Genomic DNA, 20,347 nt, shown 5'->3' with positions numbered 1-20,347 from the left:
TGTCTGACTGTCTGCGGCGCCATGGACTGTAGCCCCCCATGCTCATCTGTCCATGGGATTCCCCAGGCATGAATACTGGACTGGTTTGCCATTTCCTTCTCCAGGGGATCTTCCCCATGCAGGGATGGAACCCGAGTCTCTTGCAGTGCATAAGTCTGGGGCTTAGCCACGCAGGCAAGAGAGACTCATAAGTGCAGAGGCCTTGAGGCAGGAACTGTGTGTGAATCACTATTCTTCCTAGAAAGGGTGAAAGTGAAAGTCGCTCAGTCCTGTCGGACTCTTTGTAACCCCATGGATTTGTAACCCTGACAGGGTCCTCTGTCCCTGGAATTCTCCAGGCAAGAGTTCTGAATTGGGTTGCCATTCCCTTCTCCAGGGGATCTTCCTGACTCAGGGATCAAACCTGGGTCTCCGGCATTGCAGGAGGATTCTAGTGAGCTGCCACTATTGTAACTCAAGTATTTATGACATGCTCTAGCAAAATATTAAATAATCGTACAGTTTTTAACATTTATGGATCTTTTTGTTTTCCAGTTAAACATACTTATTTTCCACGAAAGCATGATGCAAGGGTCAATGACTTCAGTGGCTCTCCCAGAAGAAAACAGAAAAAAAAGGTATTTTTAAAGATGTTCTAAAATGTGACACTTTGGTCCCTATGTCACTGCTTCATATCTCATCTGTCATAACTGTCTCTGTTTTGCATTCATCGTTGACACACCGTAGCTTTGCTATAAAAGAATCTTTAAGGGTCTTGGCTGTAAGTAAAAACTTCAAGCAAAATCTTCTTGTGAAAAAATGGAGAAACTGTAGAAAAAGAAAACAATCAATCTATTTACATACAGTATCAGGAGTAAATATGGGCAATTATGATTACAGATAAATGTAAATGTTATTGAATTTCAATGAAGTAAAAGATATATACTTATACATAATATATATATTTATTTTACTAGCAGATTGGGAGGGGAAGGATGAAATGAAAAGTTTTTGTGTGTTTTCAACCCTTGATTATATTCAGAAACTGAGCCTTAAAATAGATTTCCTTTATTCTGATGTAGCTTAACAGTCTGGTCTTTCGACTTTTAAGATATATAAATAATGTCATTAGAATAAATTGAATAAGATCTACATAATGAAATTACTACCCTTCATTTTGGTATCAAAACTGTGTTGCTGATATTTACAAAATACTGTGAATATGTAATATATCTAATAACATAATCTCAACATTGAACAATTGGAGTCTACTTCCTATATAGTCTTATCATTGTAATAATCTTTTTTGTTTTATGTTTAAACATAAAAATAATAAATTGGGAATAAGAAAATAACTAATATTTACCTAGTTATTTTCTCTCATTTAGTAGTTTTATATACACACACACACACACACACACACACACACACACACACACACACACTCTTTTATTTATCCTAAAGGAAGAAATGCTGTGTTTACAAATATTTATTTTTAGGTTATTTTGACGTATGCTCTACTGCATTTTAATTAGATTACCAATTTGAAATCTATTCGTAGTTTATATTAACTCTATTCAGATTAAATTTTTTTTTTGGCCATGCCTTGTGGCATGTGGGATCTTAGTTCCCTGGCGTGCCTGCTTAGTCACTCAGTCATGTCTGACTCTGTGACCCGATGGACTGTAGCCCACCGGGCCCCTCTGTCCATGGGATTTCCCAGGCAAGAAACGAGGAGTGGGTTGCCATTTCTTCCTCCTGTGGGTCTTCCTGACTCAGGGATCAAACCTTCATCTCTTGCATCTCCTGTATTGTCAGGCAGATTCTCTACCTCTAAGCCACCTGGGTAGCCCTGACTAGGCATCAGACCTTGCCCACCACATTGGAAGCGCAGAATCTTAACTGCTGGACCACCAGGGAAGTCTTAAATTTTTTTTTTTTTTTAACAAACCTGGCTTTTCCTAATGTATGTGTTGAAGAAACAGAATCACCCCTTCATTAGAAATATATTCAGAAGTTTCTCCCACGTGTAAGAGTATATGAAAAATCAAAACCTGCATATTTTTACTGCTGATTGAGTTCTCACCCAAAGCCTAATGCTTCTTCATTTTTATTTGCAGAAAAGAAAGGAACCCGTTTTTCACTATTTTTGTGATACCTGTGATCGTGGTTTTAAAAATCAAGAGAAGTATGATAAACATATGTCCGAACATACAAAAGTAGGTTTTTTGGTTATCCTGATTTTATTTAGCAAAATGGGTGTATTTGGTAGGAATTCTGAGCTTTCTTCCTGTAAAAGTTTAGAGTTATCCTAGAAATGTTGTTTGAAGGCAAGTTGAGACAGTAACCCTGGGATTTGCAGTTTGAGGGTGGGATGCCTCCGCTTCAGGAGTTGGTAGGATGGCAGAGGCGAAGGGAGGTCTGGCAGCTGTTGAGAAGGAAAAACGTTAGGAAGTTCTTAGTTGGGTAAGTGCTCTTCAGTTTGTGGGAGTCATGCTCGACTTGAGGAAATAAGAACATTTTACAACATTGCTGATGTCCTGCGTTCACTCAAATGGAGAAGTGAATGCTATGTATTACTGTGCTATATACTTTTAGAGCGCAACTTGGTTTTGGAGTGAATTTTGTCTTGCTATTGTTGTAAGTTTTCACGGATAACACCACATAGACAGGATACTAGGTAGTAATGCCAGAATATGTCTGTCTGTATAGTAGAAGGGTACATTTTTTATGGGAAATGTTGAATTGAGTCTTTTTTTTTTTTTTTTTAAAAAAAAAAACAAACTTCTTACAGTGCCCCGAGGTAGATTGCTCTTTTAGTGCACATGAGAAGATTGTCCAGTTCCATTGGAGGAATGTAAGTTGTTTTTTTTTTCGATACACGCTCTTTTTATTTTATTGATCTGTTATCTTCATAACACTTTATCTACATAGCCTAATAATAAGCAACATTCATGAGCCTTTGTACTTGGTAAGGCATTTTTATAATCCATTATTCAATTTCATCCTCATCATCCACTGTGGACTAGATAAATCTTGGCCCTGTTTAACAGATTTATAAAATGATTTGCCTAGGGCCTCAGAACTTATTCTTGCACTTGGGTTTCTTAGCTGCAAATTCCATGCTTTTTTACTAAACTGTGCTGTTTCAGATTGTTTTGTGTACTCATCATTTCTCTAGCTAATTCCCTCAACTATAGTTGGTCGGTCAGTCATATGAATATCTAATATTACTCAAGAAATTGATTACATTTGCTTTATAACTGAGATTATACCATGGCTTGCTTTTCTTTTTAATCAATAGCACTAAAGATATGAAAAAGGGAAAAGGGACTTTCCTTTAAAGGAAAAGTCATAAAATAAATCCATAGATAAAACCTGCTTGCTTAGTTTTTTTTTTTTTTTTTTTGCTTGCTTAGTTTTAAAATTCTCTCTCCTAGTAAATGTACCGTTGGGTACAGCATCTTCATTATCCCCTATAATTCTTCAGATTTAGTCAAAAGCATACAGTATGCTTTCTGATATTCACCAGGCCTTTTCCCCTTAGATGCATGCTCCTGGTATGAAGAAAATCAAGTTAGACACTCCAGAGGAGATTGCAAGATGGAGGGAAGAAAGAAGAAAGTGAGTAAAGAGTTCAGAACTTGTGCGGCAACTTTCTTTTACCCTGGCAGGTCTGAGTACTTCAAAATAAAGACCATCTGGCCCTAAGGACAATTTGAAAAAGGAAATTTGGTCTTTTATAGCATTGCAGATGTTCAGCTCAAAATGGCCAGTCCTAACTTTTGTTGTTGTTCTTCAGAATTGGTTTACAGTGACTTTGAGAGTGTTGTTACTTGATGTATGATAATCACACAATTTTTATTATTGTAGTTTTGATTCATTGCATTCCCTTATAATCTTGCTGCTAGGAAATGGGACTGTCAACTGTATTATATGAGGCTATTGTTAAATGTAGCTTTTGGTAGACCTAATAGGAACTCTTGATAAATAACTGATGTCATAATGGGACTTTGCTCTTTGAGGGGAGCCGCTGTGTGCCCCCTCAGTTTGATGTTCAATACAAGGCAGTGATGGGTGGTGCTATGTTAAAAAAAAAAAGTTTAGTACTTTGCTATGTTTATTGTTTTGATTATTTTTTAAAAAGTTGTTGAATGCTTGCAGTATGCTAGGCAGAGGGAGTACAGTGACGTGATCATGGTGCAGTATGGGGAGAATCTGGTGGCTCAGATGGTAAAGAATCTGCCTGCAACGCAGGAGACCCAGATTCAGTCCTTGGGTCAGGAAGATCCCCTGGAGAAGGGAAAAGCTACCCACTCCAGGCTTCCCGTCTGGAGAATTCTATAGACAGAGGAGCCTGGTGGGCTACAGCCATGGGTTCACAAAGACTCGGACTCTACTGAGCAACTAACTTCAACTTCACATGAAAGGAACCAGTCTTGGCATTGATAAGAAGCCTTAGCCGTGGCATAGTCAGACTTGGAAATCAAAGGAGTTGGGACCGTGCCATGATTTGACTTAGTGAAGAATTTGAAGCAGTGCGTGTAAAGCGCCTTATCTCTTCTAGGTGGCTTCTTTACAGGTATAATGTTTTTCTCCTTGTGATTCCACTTCATTCAGTTTTTTTGGTTTTAGTTTGTTTTACTTGTTTGTTCTTTATCTGTTGGTTGTATCTTTTTCTCATTATTTTGCACGGAGGAGTGCTTACTTCAGCAGCACATATACTGAAAAATTACTTTGCACAGAGGAATAATCAAACAGGAAGAGTTAGCTCCATTTCCTGACACTTAGTTTTTGAGGCCCTGGTGATGATGGTATCCTGTTAGATGGATCAGAAATGTCCTATCTGCAAAAGTTTTTCCCCACTGACTTTCTCCCACTGACTTTCCTCTGACTCTGGTCAGTCAGAAGTTGTTGCGGCTCAGTGGTGCTAGCCAGTGTTGTGTTGATAGATGTTTGATTTTTTGAGGAGAATGACAATAGTTACTAGTTGGCAATGATTATGAAGCAACTCCCAGCTTCCCTGATGTCTCAGAGAGTAAAGAATCTGCGTGCAATGCAGGAGACCCAAGTTTGATTCCTGGGTTGGGAAGATCCCCTGGAGAAGGAAATGGTAACCCACTCCAGTATTCTTGCCTGGAAAATCCCATGGACAGAGGAGCCTGCTGGGTTACAGTCCATGGGGTCGCAAAGAGTCAGACATGACTGAGCAACCAACACACTACACTACACATAAAGCAACTAAGACGTTAACTGTGTAAGCTGTTTAATCTCTCAAGTTTTGCGTTCACTTAAGGCGATAGGGAAGGTCTGAAATGAGTCGCTGACTTGCCATCTTTGGTTCTTTTATCTCTAGCAGTTGTTTAAATTAAGTCATTATGTAAGCTGAGAAAGTTGGACCCATTATTAAACTCTGTAGCTGTTATACTCTCCCCAAATCCCCCACTCCACCTTCCTCCTCTGCATACAAGAGGAAGGACGTCATCTAGTCGGGGGGAGTGGGGTGTTCCTTGATGAAGGGACGTTGAGTTGAACTTCGACCTAGTTGGGAAGAAATAAGGGGGGGGCAGGGACTAGTACTCAGACAGGTTGGCATGGGCCTTGGTGAGAGGCGATAGCAGCCTTTGAGAGATGGCAGTTGTCGGGACAGAGAGAGGGAGGTGGATGGAGAACGCGTGGGAGATGAAGACAGGCATTGTTTGGTAACTGAGTGAATGCGAGGTGAGGAGGAAGGAGGTTTGGAGGAGGCGTCCAAGTTGCTGGGATGAGGTGGCGCCTGTGACTGAGAGAGGGACCTTGGAAGAAGATGGGGTATGGGGGTGTTGCTCTGAGACATCACTGAGTATGAGGAAATTCCAAGACACCTATTTGAAGATGCTGTGTAGGCATTGTGACTCAGACCAGATTGGCTAGAGAGAGACATTTGAAAATCACGAAACCATGAATTCAGAAGACTTTAGGAACTAAGTTCCCAATCAGGCCCAGGTTCCACTCAACCTCGCTTTGTCAAGGAACACCCCACTCTTCCAGACTAGATGAGGGCCTCCTCCTTAGACGCTGAAAAGGAGGGTGGAGTGGAGGATTGTGGGAGAGTCAAACAGCTACAGGGTAGAAATTGAACAGTGGGTCCAGTTTTCTCAGTTTATATGAAAACTGGTTGGTTTTACTCCGTGTCACGCTATCTTCCCTTTCTGCTCCACTACAGAGAGAGGGAAGATAGTGTGACAGGGAGTGAAACCAAGCCTGCTGAGCGAGAGCCCGAGAAGTAGAAGAAAACTCAGAATGGGACCTGTTGTGGAAGCCAGGAGAGGGAGGATTTCAAGACAGGAAATGTGGAGGTCAGTGCAGATTGCTGTGGAAAGGTCAAATAAACAAACCCCCAGAGTGACTGGTTTTGCGATACATAGGGCCGCCTTGATGTGGATTCCAGACGATTGCTGCTTGGCCCTTCTTGGGGTTTCCCGCCATCTGTCTCCACAGCTTTCTGCAGCTCTCACACCCTTCCGCATGATTCTTAACAAGAGGGATTGCCATTGTCTTGGCCATTGGGGTTGCAGTTCCACCGGAAGTGTGTATACTTTGAATTCCACTGACTTTTTGGGACTCACAGTTTACTGTAGAGTTCATCCGGCACCTCTTTACCTTCCAGTTTCCACGGCCGTTCATCTCCATGCAGTTTCTGCCACTTACTTTCACGGTCGCACCATGGATCTGATCTTCTGGGCTTTCTGCCCCAGAGGTCCCAGAGTTGGGCTTACTCCTCTTTGGGCCTAACTTCTGTTCCACCCAGCTCTCTCCCTGTCCCTTCTACCTCTGGGAAAGGCACCAGTCCTGGATGACCTGAGACCTCTCATCTCTTACCCCCTTTACCTTCTTTTCTCCTCACCGCTCTTGCATCTTGGCCTCCCGCCGAGTTGAAATCCCTCCCACCCCTCTCAGCAGCTCAGCTCCCTCATGCCGTTGCCGTCATCACACCCGCCGGCAAGAGCCTCAGCTCTGCCTCAGTTGGTCAGTGTTGTTGAAGAAAACCACACAGCTTAAGGTGCTCTGCAGGTGAATATTCAGCAGTGTTATCACACTTAAGGAATTGACTTGACCAGCAAGGTTAGGTTATTCTCTTTGCGTTTGCTGTTTTTTTTTTCATGCAAAATTAGATGCTAATATGCATGTATTTCTTAGTTATATAGGTGACTATGTAGAACAAAATATAAAAATAAATTTGTTAAGCTGATTTTATTTTAGCCGACTCATATGCCAGTGGAAACAGAATGCCTTGGAATTGACAGTGAGAGGCGTATGAGGTGGGCTTCATACGTCTTGTCTTTTCTGATTAACCGCACGTTGCTTGCTTACAGAACTCTGTCCCAGCCAGACTTGTTTTTTCCTTTTATCATATCCCAAGCGGGTTCTTTGAAGTTTTAGCTTCAGTTTTGATCATGCTGCTGCTTCTAGAAAATCTTACCTTTTCCAGCCTTGAAGTTCTGCTCACTGTTTTAGTCCAGCTGAAGTCCTGCCAGCCTAAGTTTGGGGGAATATTTTTCCTCACCCGTCTAGAGGAATATCTTGTCCTACTTTGAATATGGTATCCCCTCTGCCTATTTGGTGTAGATGCCCCTTATTCTGGTCCTGTTGATGAACTTTTTTGCTTATGAGTCTTTAAAAAAAAATTACAATCTTTAGAAATGTTAATACCCACAGTTTATGTGACTGTTTATATCCCATGGTGGCATAGATATAAGGGATGGTTATAAATGTTAATGCTGGGAAAGATTGTAAGGCAAAAGGAGAAAAGGGCAGCAGAGGATGAGATGGTTAGATAGCATTACCGACTCAGTGGACGCGAATCTTGGCAAATTCAGGGAGATAGTGAAGGCCTGGAAAGAAGCCTGGTCTGCTGCTAAGAGTTGGACATGACTTAGCAACTGAACAATAACAACATAAATGTTGATACATGTAAATGAGATTGGAATATATTTTTATTGTGGGTGTAATTCTGTTTTGGTACTTCAAAGTAAGCGGTTGGAGAAATTGTACTGAGATTCATATTTTTAATTTATGTTATAATTGTATATCATTGTTAAAGAAATTGGGCAGTGTTGATCTGATTAGTAATGATAGTTGGAATTAATATAATTAGTGGTACTTAAACTGCCGTGGTTTTGAACAGTAAACGCTCATCTCACAGGACAAGTCATCACTGAGACAAGCCAAGCTGATCTGTATTTGAACGCGTTCCTTTCTGCAGTGGCTTTCCTCATGTGAACGTCAGCTCTGCCACCTTGTGGCTTTTGTGCAGCACGTGCTTTAAAGGAAAAAATTCCACTGGCTGGAGAGACTTAAGGAATAGTAACATGTGAACTAGCTTAGGTAGTGTGTATTTATATAAAGTCCCTGGTGGAAGACCAGTTTGGTTTGCTAATAGAAGTCTCAGCCACCTTTGAATTTATGTTGATATACTTTATAGCTTTAAATAACTTCCTGACAAGAGTTTAGTTTGAAATTAGAGGTAAACATTCAGTATTTGGGGCTTCCCAAGAAAACTAAGATCATGGCATCCTGTCTCATCACTTCATGGCAAATAGATGTGGAAGCAGTGGCTGACTTTATTTTTTGGGGCTCCAAAATCACTGCCGATGGTGATTGTAGCCATGAAATTAAAAGATGCTTACTCCTTGCAAGGAAAGTTATGACCAACCTAGACAGCGTATCAAAAAGCAGAGACACTGCTTTGTTAACAAAGGTCCGTCTAGTCAAAGCTGTGGTTTTTCCAGTAGTCATGTATGGATGTGAGAGTTGGACTATGAAGAAAGCTGAGCGCAGAAGAATTGATGCTTTTGAACTGTGGTGTTGGAGAAGACTCTTGAGAGTCCCTTGGACTGCAAGGAGATCCAACCAGTCCATCCTAAAAGAGATCAGTCCTGGGTGTTCATTGGAAGGACTGATGCAGAAGCTGAAACGCCGATCCTTTGGCCACCTGATGCGAAGAGCTGACTTTTGAAAAGACCCTGATGCTGGGAAAGATTGAGGGCGGGAGGAGAAGGGGACGACAGAGGATAAGATGGTTGGATGGCATCACTGACTTAATGGACATGAGTTTGGGTGAACTCCGGGATTTGGTGATGGACAGGGAGGCCTGGCGTGCTGTGGTTCATGGGGTCGCAGAGTCGGATGCGACTGAGCGACTGAACTGAAGTGGTGCTAGTGGTAAAGAATCTACCTGCCAATGCAGGAGACGTAAGAGACATAGGTTCGATCCCTGGGTCGGGACGATCCCCTGGAGGAGGGCATGGCAACCCACTCCAGTATTCTTGCCTGGAGAATCCCATGGACAAAGGAGCCTGGTGGTTACAGCCCACAGAGTTGCAAAGAGTTGGACACGACTGAGGTGACTTAGCGCAGCATGGCGTTCAGTATTTGAAAAGGCAAAGCTTGTTTTGTATATGACCAAGGGTCCTGAAAAACAGGGGTAGACTCTTGCCCTTAAGACCCTCACTCTAATAGGGGACGTAGGAAGATCTATAAATCGCCAGGAGACCACAGGCAACAGAAGTCTTCATTTTTGCCATGTGGGGCTAACACTGTCAGTCAAGGGATACCTGGTGTCTTTCGAAGGCAGAGAAATCAGATCGTTTTGTAAGACTTCTTGTAAGAGGGGTCATGCCACCCCTCTCCCCACCCCAATTTATTTTAAGGTGGTATTTATTCTTTTCTAATGTCTAGTTCCGATAAACATGCGGAGTTCTGTTCAATTAAAAACCTTAAGGCTTTCCACTAATAATCTGCAAAAAAAGAGACTGCAGCCGAAAAAACTCAAAGTGATTCTTTCTTCATTCCCATCTTCTGGGGGTACAAACGCTGTATGATTTGGCATTAGGGAAAATTGAGTGACAGAGGTTCATTTCCAAAGCCTGGCTTTTCAAGACTGAAACCCACCTCAGAGCCAATGGGGTGTCCGCTAGGTGGAGTAGCTCTGTGTTATTTACTGCAGCAGTTAACTGGCTCTGAGGAAACGCTGAACAGTTGCGCCCCCAGTTCTTGCAGAATTCCAGCAGCGGGGGTGTGCTCCTGAAGAATGCTACATCTTTTTGAAGTTTGAAAAGACTTTGAAATAAAAATGTAGTCGGGTTGAAGCAGCTGTGGTTCAGTGAGAGTCCAGAGAGATTGTGTTTTTCTAGAGAACAGGCTTAAGGGAAAAGCCAGTGAGTGGGTGGAGATTTGAGAAGGAAAGGGTAAGATATAACCAGAATGAGATGTGCCAAGATAATTATTGGTTCCGTGTTGCCCATTTATTGACTCTGGGGCTCAAGAGCTGTCACTGGAGGCTTATGGCTTAGGCAAGGGGAAGGCAAAGAGGAGTTAAGAAGTGAAAGAGAGAAAGAAAAAAAGTGTTACAGTTTCAGGGTCATTTCCTTTTGGGATGTTGGGGAAAGATGGAAGTAGGGAGAAAAGTGATAAAAATAGAGAAACCAACTGTGAAAATATCACTTCTCACAGTCTTTATAGCTTCATAACATCCATTCTTTACCAGGAGATATTGAACTAAGCTTTATCATTATGTAACTGTGCAGTCAGTGTAAGACCATTTGTGATATTTTTTCCAACAGTTTGCTGTGTGTTTGTGTATTTTAGAAACCTGAACTGTATCTATATCCAAGATCCAGACTTTTCCTTAATCTTGTATCTCAGTAGTATGTTGCTGGAGGGAGCTTCCTGATGATCGTTGTATGTATAACTAGGTCTTGTGTTCCTGGGAGTGGTATAACTTTGGGGAAGAAAGTTTTATTTAAGCACTGAAAAACAAAATCTTACAACTTTGGGAGGGTTATAAACAGCCACTACCTTTAGGAAAGTGATAACTTTAATCAGCCAGAAAGAAAAAGTGAGCTGTTTTTTTTAAAAGACTTCCACCAAAGGAATTTCCACAACATCCTTGATGTCTCATTTAAGGGGTTCTTTCTTGTATCTCACCTAAAATCCACTTGCTGTCACAAATTCTGTATATTCCTTATCATTGAGAAGCACTTCCACACCGCCTGCTTGCTTATTCACGCACCACTGTAGGACCACGTCCTTGTGTTTAGCATATAGCCCAACATGTTAAGTCAGGGTTGGTCTGCAATACTCAGAAGAGAAATGTTAAAGAAACACAAATAGTAAGAATAAGTGAATTTCAGAGATGTGAGAATTGTTGAGTAGCTGTGCGTTACATGTCTAGACACTGCGGGGCCTGTGAAAGTCATCACCTTTTCCCTCGTCATCTCTGCTTATGTGGAGTTTGTCTTCAGATGGCGAACAGCTGTCGGCCATCTTCTTAAGATTGTGGTGTTTTTGTCACTTCTCTTCCTCTTTTAAAGGCTGCAAGTTGTTCCAGTTCCCTTCATCTTTCTTCGGAGGTTTTATTTTTCGTCCTGTTAATCATCTGTGAGTCCCTTCTGAATCCCTCCCAAGTTTGGTTTTTCCTCAACATTCCTTTTCAGTTTCGCAGTACAAAGCTGGCTGTGTCGCCCTGAGAGTTTCTGGTCACTTTTGAGCGTCGTGAGAGGAGGACTTCACACTTGTACCTGCGCTGGGGTCCTTCTGTTTGCTTTCCGAAAGTGTAGTCATGTGGTGCTGACTGGCTGTCAGATTTTTATCTCCTGTGACCTTGGTCTTTTCCTCTAATGTTTATTTATAGCTTGTACATTAATCATGTTTTATTTATGAAGTTCATTTTTCTTGGCTGGGTAGATTGCTTTGTCCTGTCCTCGCTGAAATCCATCGCTTTTTTTTCTAATTACTTCACCGCTTACTCAATGTCATTTCCATTCTTATCTTCCAATGTGCCCAGCCCATGAGCTGCATATTGTCTGAGCTGTGCACATCAGTGATGCAGATGTTATAAAAAGAAGGGTGGAAACAGTGTCCTCGAAATAATGGCAGAACGCGGTGTGTTGATGTTTCTCAGAATTCATTCTGATGAGCAGCCAGGCTGAGTGGTAGGAGAGCTTCTGTGTTCGCCCTCCTAGGATCTGTTCCTCTCACCACCAGAGTTTGGTGCCTCCATTTCCCCACAGCTGTGCCAAGGAACAAAGAAAGCTTTGTCAGAGCAATTCATCTTGAACACTGCTGTCAGATTTAATCTCACTTACTGCCTTGTTCATCTCTCTCCCTGTTCATAACTTTCAGTGGCTCCCCATCACCCCTGAATCAAAAATAGGCTTTCTAGTATGGCATTCAAGGCATATTTGGGCCCCCGCCTCCCTTTCTGGTCTGATTGCCTGTAACTGTTGCATCCAAAATGAACCACTTGCTACTCCCTGGGTATCTCTCTCACTTTTAGACCTTGGTTTGTCTGCGTTGTCTGCTCTGCTTAGAACACTGACATTCTCCCATTGGATTTGTGTCTGTTAACACCATTTAAGGCCAGTGTCTTTTGTGTTCCTTTCTTTGTGGATTTCTTCATCTAGATAATGATCTTTCCTCCCCACCCTCCAATCTTTGTACTCCCAAGGGGGCGCTTAATTTATTTTGTACCTTGTTATAGTTGTTCTTTTAGAAATAACCATGCTTTTCTTGTCCTTCCTGGTGGACTGTTTATTTTTTGAGAAGTGTCTCTTCCTTATCTTGGTAACTTTGGATATACCTACTAGTATGTGTTTGCATAAGTACATGCCTAAGAAAATACATTTTTTTTACAGTATTTATGGATATGTGCCAAACATATGAATTACATCCATTTCATCACATTATATATTTGACTTGCATTCTACTGTAAGTTCCTTACCTGGTAGCAGAGTTTGTGGACTGGCCACCGGTCTACATCGTTGTAGACCTACTTTTTTTACCCTGAAAAAATCTGGAGTAGCATCGTTGTAGGCTACTTTTGTTACCCTTAAAAAAATCTAGAAGGAATTAAAAGTTTATATCAATTTACTGTGTCAGTCATTTTTAGTTAAACCAAAACTGTTAAATTCAGCAATTGCTTGACTGCATAATTAAAACTGTACTCTAAAAGCCCTTTTCTAATGGATTCTTATTGTTTTCTAGAAACTACCCAACTCTGGCTAATATTGAAAGGAAGAAAAAGTTAAAACTTGAGAAGGAAAAGAGAGGAGCGGTGTTGACGACGACACAGTATGGGTGAGTTCCTGAAAGCTGCTTGCACTCTCAGTGCTCGCTTTAAATGAATGTGCATTCTTACAAATAATAAAAAGAGGACACACCCAAATCCTAAAACTTCTGTATTTTCAATTCTGAAATTTTTGCTTTTGTAACTTTTTTGCTGAATTTTTAAAACTATATTTTAAAATAATATACCTGTACTCATAGGTATAGTAGGAGTATAATAATACCCTATACTTACATGGTTTTCAAAATGGTTTATATTAACAGGTCTTTTCTGTCTTTGTCCCCTGGCCGAACAGTTCTCTTTCCCAGAGGCAACCCGTTTGGTCCTTCTAGAGATATCTTATTTGTATACATCACATAGATAATAGTCTTTTTTGTTTTTTTCCTTTTTCGATATAGTCTTCCATCTTGCTTTTTTTAGCCAAATAATAAATTGTCCTGTATTAATATATAAATAAGACTCGTCATTGTCTGAGGGTGTGTAGGAATATCCTGACAAGGTTGTCTTTTTTTCCCTTAAACCAATTCTCTATTGACAGACATTCATTTTCAATCTTTTACTGATAAAAAGTTGCCCTTATTGCCCTGTACATAAATTTTACACGTGCAGATATTTCTGAAGGTGCGTTCCTAGAGGTGGATTTGCTGAGTCAGAGACATATATTCATAATATTGATAGCTAACTGCCAAGTATCTGTCATAGAAGCTATCCCATTTTACTCTCCCAGCAGCAGTGTATGAGACGTCCCATTTCCCTAGTACCTCACCTTCACAGAACTTTCCCATTTTATTTTGTATTGTGTACAACTCGATGAATTTGTCCATGCACACATACCTACATACCCGTGTAACTTCCACATAGATTAATAATATATAGAATGTATTTACCTCACAGAGCTTTTCTCTCTTAGACCTTCCTACCTAGTTCCATGCCTCCCCACAAAGGTAACCTCTTTTGAGTTCTATCATCATAGATTTATTTTACTTGTTCTTGGGACTTTGTATGAAAGTGGAAGTGGAATTTGCTCGGTTGTGTCCAACTCTTTGCGACCCCATGGACTATACAGTCCATAGAATTCTCCCAGGCCAGAATACTGGAGTGGGTAGCCTATTCCTTCTCCAGGGGATCTTCCCAACCCAGAGATTGAACCCAGGTCTCCCGCATTGCAGGTGGATTCTTTAGCAGTTGAGCCCCAGGGAAGCGGAACCTTGTATAAGTGGAATCACATAGTATATCTTCTTTGGTATAGTTTCTATGGCTCAAAATTATTTTGTGCTGTTCATCCATATTGTTGTATATAGCTGTAAATCCATTCTTAACTGCTGTATAGAACTCAGGTGTGAGAACATATCTGGGTTGGCCAAAAAGTTCATTCTGGTTTTTCTGTAAGGTGGTATGGAAACAACGGAGCAAACTTTTTGGCCATGCCGATACATTCATTCTGCTGTTGGACGTTTGGGTTGTCTCTCCTTTGGGCTGTTGTGAGTAAAACTGCTGTGAACATTCTTCTAAGTGTCTTCTGTGGACATGAGTGCTTGCTTACTGTGTGTTTAGTTATGACAGATATAGGCAAACAGTTTTCTGAAATGGTTGTATTGATTTATATGCCTACTGACTCTGCATCTCATTTCTCTGTGTCCTGTTCAATATGTGGTATTGTTATACATTATACCTTTTCCTTATGTCATGCCATTTCCCTCATGACTAATGATGTTGGGCATCTTTTTATATGCTTACTGGTCATTTTAATATTCTCTTATGAAGTGCCAGTTCAAGTCTTTGACTGTTTTTTAATAGAGTTGCTTTTCTTGATTTGTAGGCGTTACTTACTTAGATACTGGTCATTTTTTGTATAGAGTGTAGGTGGTGCAGATGCAGTCTTGCAACTAGTGGCTTGCCTTTTTACTCTTGATAGGTGTCTTGTTGTGCGTTTTTTTTCCCCTCTCATATGTTAGTCTCAATAGCACACGTATCTGAGGTCAGTTGGGGGTTATCTGCTGATCTTGACAGAGTCACAGCCAGCGGTTAGTTAGCTGATGGCTAGGGTGCCTGTGTGGTTAACCATTTCTCGTAGCCTTCATTCTTGAGTGTAGATCATCTTTCCATCTGATGCTATTTTTCTTTTGCCTAAAAGACTTCCTTTAACATTTCTTATAGTGAGGGTGTGCTGAAGATAACTTCTTTCAGCTTTATGTGTCTGAAGAGATCTTTATTTTACCTTCCTATTTGATGGAGAAGGAAATGGCAACCCACTCCAGTATTCTTCCCTGGAGAATCCCATGGACAGAGGAGCCTGGTGGGCTACAGTCCACATAATTTTGCTAGATATGCAGTTCTAGGTTAATGGTGTTTTTGATATTTACAGTACTTTAAAGATGTTGCCCCTCTGTTTTCTTATTTGCATGGTTTCCAAGAGAAACCTGCTGTTACCATTACCTTGTTCCTCTATGTAAAATACCTTTTATCTCTGGTTGCTTTTAAGATTTTCTTTTCATCACTAGCTTTAAGCTTATTATTATATGCCTTAGTATTATTTTCTTACCTTGTATTACTGTCCATTGAGAGTATATGTAATGAGCCTTTTTTCAAAAGGTCTTTTTTTTTTTTCCTGTGCATAGTTTCCGTAAGCATGTGCTCACATAATTATTTGTTTTCCTCTTAAGTATAGTAATTAAGGTGGTTTGAGAGGGCACTTGATTTGAGCTAGCTGTGAAATTGTGCTTGGTCTGTGATCTTTAAGTTTATCCCCCTGTAACATGAAGAGAATAATAATTGAGTTGGCCAAAATATTTGTTTGGGTTTTTCTGTAAGATTCTGAAAAAGGTTCTGGAAAAACCAGAACCCTTTTGCCAACCCAATACCTGTCTAATCTGTTTCAAGGCGTTATCATGAAGCTCAAACAAGAAACAAGGTAGCATGTTTGTAAAATCGTCAGAAACTTTAAGACTCCTTAAAATTAAGTAGATAAGAGTTAACACACTTCGTAAAGTCTAAGGAGTATTTTGTGTGCTATGTCGCTTCAGTCTTGTCCAGCTCATTGCAACCCCGTGGACTGTAGCCTGCCAGGCTCCTCTGTCCATGGAATTCTCCAGACAAGAATGCTGGAGTGGGTTGCCCTGTCCTCCTCCAGGGGATCTTCCAAATCCAGGGTTGGAACCCACACCTGCACTGACAGGCGGGTTCTTTACCACTCGGGCCACCTGGGAAGCCCCGAGGACCATTTTATCTTATGTATGATAGGAATGAAAGAATGCTGCCAGGTAAACTCACTTGCTGTTGATTGTACAACATAGCCCAATTTAGAGGGAAGGAAATTTATGGAAGGAAATGGGCAATTTGGAATTGATCAAGTATGATATATTGTGTGTTTTCATTTAACATTCTGTCTTTGGAAGCCATTGAGTTTATTTTTTTCTGATCTCTTTAGTGTAGTAGGTGACAAGTAATTGATTTGACAGTTAAGTTTCTTTTGCATTTAGCAATCTTTTTCAAATTTTTCTTGAAAGGTCAGTGCCTTTTATATTAAGAATTGCATTTTTCTTATTGCAGTAAGATGAAGGGGATGACCAGACATTCGCAGATGGCAAAAATCCAAAGTCCTGGCAAACATCACAAATGGAAAAATGGCCATTCTGAACAGAGAACAGCTGCTGGATCAGGCAATCATTTGTGTGATTTGAAGCCTGAAAGTCCACCTGAGGCAAATTCAGACCCCCTCGGTGTTTTGGTAAACACTGATTCTGGTAAGCTAAATAGGAAAACACCGTGTTTTTAAGAGTATAGACAATGATGCAGAAGTTCATTCTTCACATCCTTGTTTATGGAGAGTTTAATGGTAAAAATGTAAAAAAGTAGAATGATGCTTTTGTTCCTAATAGGAGTGTCTTATTTAAAACGTCACTTTAAGAAACTTTTTATGAATCTTGGGAATGAATGCATGAAGCACGCAGAATGTGGGAGAAAGGTTATATTTATTGGGTAATTTGTATAGTATCATATAATCTTTAAAAATATCTTAAGACTGTTTTGAATGTATTGATGCTGTGAATTCACATTTACACCATTAGATGAATTTTCCCACCTAGAAAGCAGTATTCCAAGGGAAGCCAGTATTTATGCTGCTCAGCATGAAACTGGTCTCTTTGGATAAATAACATTAATTCAGTATATTAAATAATACAGTTCTTCCTCACAGCATAGAATATATTTATATGTTTATTATTTATTCTTGAGTTCCCTCTAGAATTTGGGAGATAAATTTACTCTTGCTTACAAGTTGAAAAAAAAAGGACAGAAATGTTGCTGTCACAGAAAGATATCATTCAGCCTCTAAGGCTTCGTTTCTCTTCTGAAAAATGAAAACATCAGTGTAAATATTTTGCCATCTTCCCTTCTAGTAACAAGGTGTGAGGCTTTATCTAGTTCCTAGTGCTGCTGCTTCTGCAAAGGCGGGTCACCAGTGAGTGGACTGATGAGGGGTTGTTGTAGGTTTGCCAGCAGGCCCTGCTCAGCTTGGGGGAAGGTGGCTTCTACGATAATCACACAGCCGATTATTGAACTTAAAGGATGGGAAGAAATGGAGGGGGGACTGCTTCATTGACTAAATCAGGATGGAAAAAGATCTTGGCATAAGGAAATGTTGGGCTAAGAATGACAAGATAAAATTCAGTAGGAATAGTAGTAATACATATTTTAACACCAACTAACACTTATTAAGTAAGGTACTTAACTTTGCTCTGAGTGCTTTGTGTATAGTAGCTCTTTGCTTCATAAGAGTCTTTCATGTACATGCAGTTGCTGCTTCCGTTTTTGAACCGAGGAACTTAGAGTCATTTACCTTAGTCATGCCGCTAGTTAGTGACAGAGTCAGAGTTAGGAGTCTTACTCCTAGTATACTGTACTACCTCCAAATGTGAAATCTGAATCTGGCCCCAAAAAGCAAATCTATGTTGTATGGGTCTAGGATAGTTGAGATGTGGAAGAGAGTTTTAAAAAAGCATCTTCTTATCCTTGCTAATAGTGAGGAAAGGGCAGGAGACATTCGGGGCCAGGGCTCAGTTTACTCTTGGGCACTGATTTGTGTTTTTTTTTTTCCCTTCAAAAAATGTTGGAGAGTGCCCACATACTTATTCAAGCTTACAGCTTCTGACCTTGATAATGAAATACAATCTGTGCCTAAATAGAAACTTCCACGTCATTAAAATACTTGAAACACAAATATGAAGACTACTGTTACGAACATTAACTAACTTGAAAATTACGTAGTTCTTCGCTTTATGCAACTTTCTAAATGAACATTTGAACGGTTCTGTAGTGTTGAATAGTCTTTGCCTTCGTATTGTTAGCTCTGGTTGGGTAATTGTTTTCCCATTTTTTAAAGAAGTGTTTCAGTGTGTGCTAGTCCGGTGAAGCACTAACGAAAAGATGACTGTATCTTGCCTGTATTTAAGCCTGTGTCTAGATCTTCAAGAGAACACTTTAGACTTGAGAAACAGTAGTTAAATACCTTTCATCCTCATAATAGAAAACATTCAGTCAGGTTCCTAGGAGCAGTTGAGTGAGATATATCAAGTCATTTTGTTGTGGCTTAATGTTGAAACCCTTACTTTTGTGAAGGTCAGAGATGAACATGTAAGGCTTGAATACAAAAATCCTAAAAGTAAGCTATATATTAGTGATGTTGTTCTTTGAGGAAATCAGAATACCAACAATCAAATTATGGTCGATTGATTTTGTAGGAAAGGTTCCATTTAAATTCCTGTTATCCTTTACTTGGGATTTCTTCTGGACTTTTACACTTTACAAATCTATGTTTTAGAGCATTGGTTTTTCAACTTTCCACTCCCAAGTATAGCTCCAGGAAACCACATGTACCCTTTTTTTCCCACATACCCTAAATATTCTCAGCATCTCAACTCTCCAGTTTATCAGTTTTACCTTGTTTAGAGAAGCTTCCTTCACATGAGCCAGAGTCATATGTGGTGTGTCCCCAGAACATAACTGTAGGTAATGAAATAAGAAAAGAGCTGTTCATTCGTGTGAACTCCTAGCTCTTACCCTTAGGAAGGCAGTTACGTATAGTGAGCTGTAGGGCACTCCTAGTAATGAGTACACCAACCACCCAGGTTGTGGTTTTAACATCCGTCTAAAATTCTTTGCTATTCCTTATTTCAAGAGATAGAGCTTAATTTCCTTCCCCTTGAATGTGGGCTGGACTTAGTGACTTGTTTCTAGAAATAGAGTAAGGAAAGAGAAGAATAGTAACTTTATGGTGGAGACCCATAAGTGGTCACGGCTGACATCACCAGTAATAAGTCGGGTTGATGTGTCCCCCCGGATACACGATGAGAAGGACACTGCCTAAAATCCATAACCTCGGTCTGACCATCAGAAAACATCAGACCCAGCTAAGGGATCTTCTGCAGTAATTGACCAGCAATCTTTAAACAGTCAAGTTGAAAAAAAAAAAAAACAGTCAAATTGGTGAAAGGCGGGGAAATCCTGAAGATTGTCGCGGGCTGAGAGAGGGCGCAGATGAGGCGCCTGGAGGCTGAGCGATGCGCTGCGGAGGAGGGACTCCTGGAGCGGAGGAGGGACGGCAGTGGGGACTGGTGAAGTTGCAGCGCGGTCTGTAGCTTAGGTGGTGGTGCTCTCCCAGTGTTCATTTGTAGCTATGGTAAATGCACTGTAGTTACGTAAGATGTTAGCATTAGGGGAAGCTAGGTGAAGGGTTTATGGAAAATCTTGGCACTAGCTTTGCAATGCTTGTGTAAATCTAAAATGGATTCAAAATATAAAGTCTAGAAAAAAAAGAAGGCAGGGTTGATATGTAGGCCAATTAAAGCTATGCAGTCCGCTTCTTGAATTGTGAGGAAATTCTTGCCTCCAGATTTCATTTTCCTGTGTTTTCTTTATAATTCATCTCTTGATTATAAAAATGATGCAAAAAATAGGGGGAAAAAAATGGAAAAGCATAAAATAAAAAGCAATATACTTCCTTAACTTATGGAGACAGCCACTGCTCACGTTTTATATCCCTCAGTATTTTTCTTAAGATACATATATGTGATTTTTTAAGAAAAATAGAATCATTTTATTGAAAAAACGAAATAGTCTTTGAATCCAGATGAAGCCAGTTTTCTGTTATGGCCCCACCTCGGCATAGGTCAGTCATTCTGTTCTAGTTACCTGTTTTGAACTTGTCCTTATTTAACTCATTCATGCAACAGTTTGTTCTTCAAATATTTGTTGAGCATTTAT

The 20,347-nt window shown here is 40.3% G+C and overlaps 1 protein-coding gene across 1 annotated transcript in view; it reads left to right on the top strand.

The window, feature by feature from the left end:
* Positions 1–20,347, top strand: part of NUFIP1 (nuclear FMR1 interacting protein 1) — a 31,429-nt gene that overhangs the window by 931 nt on the left and 10,151 nt on the right. Inside the window, exons 2-7 of the mRNA XM_043891892.1 lie at positions 535–617; positions 2,100–2,198; positions 2,774–2,836; positions 3,527–3,603; positions 13,006–13,098; positions 16,637–16,830. Of these exons, the coding sequence (XP_043747827.1) occupies positions 535–617; positions 2,100–2,198; positions 2,774–2,836; positions 3,527–3,603; positions 13,006–13,098; positions 16,637–16,830 (609 nt within the window). The remainder of the gene's footprint in view (positions 1–534; positions 618–2,099; positions 2,199–2,773; positions 2,837–3,526; positions 3,604–13,005; positions 13,099–16,636; positions 16,831–20,347) is intronic.

Source organism: Cervus elaphus, chromosome 30 (assembly GCF_910594005.1).
Source record: "Cervus elaphus chromosome 30, mCerEla1.1, whole genome shotgun sequence".
NCBI classification, from domain to species: domain Eukaryota; kingdom Metazoa; phylum Chordata; class Mammalia; order Artiodactyla; family Cervidae; genus Cervus; species Cervus elaphus.
This window is presented reverse-complemented; position numbering and strand designations above follow the sequence as displayed.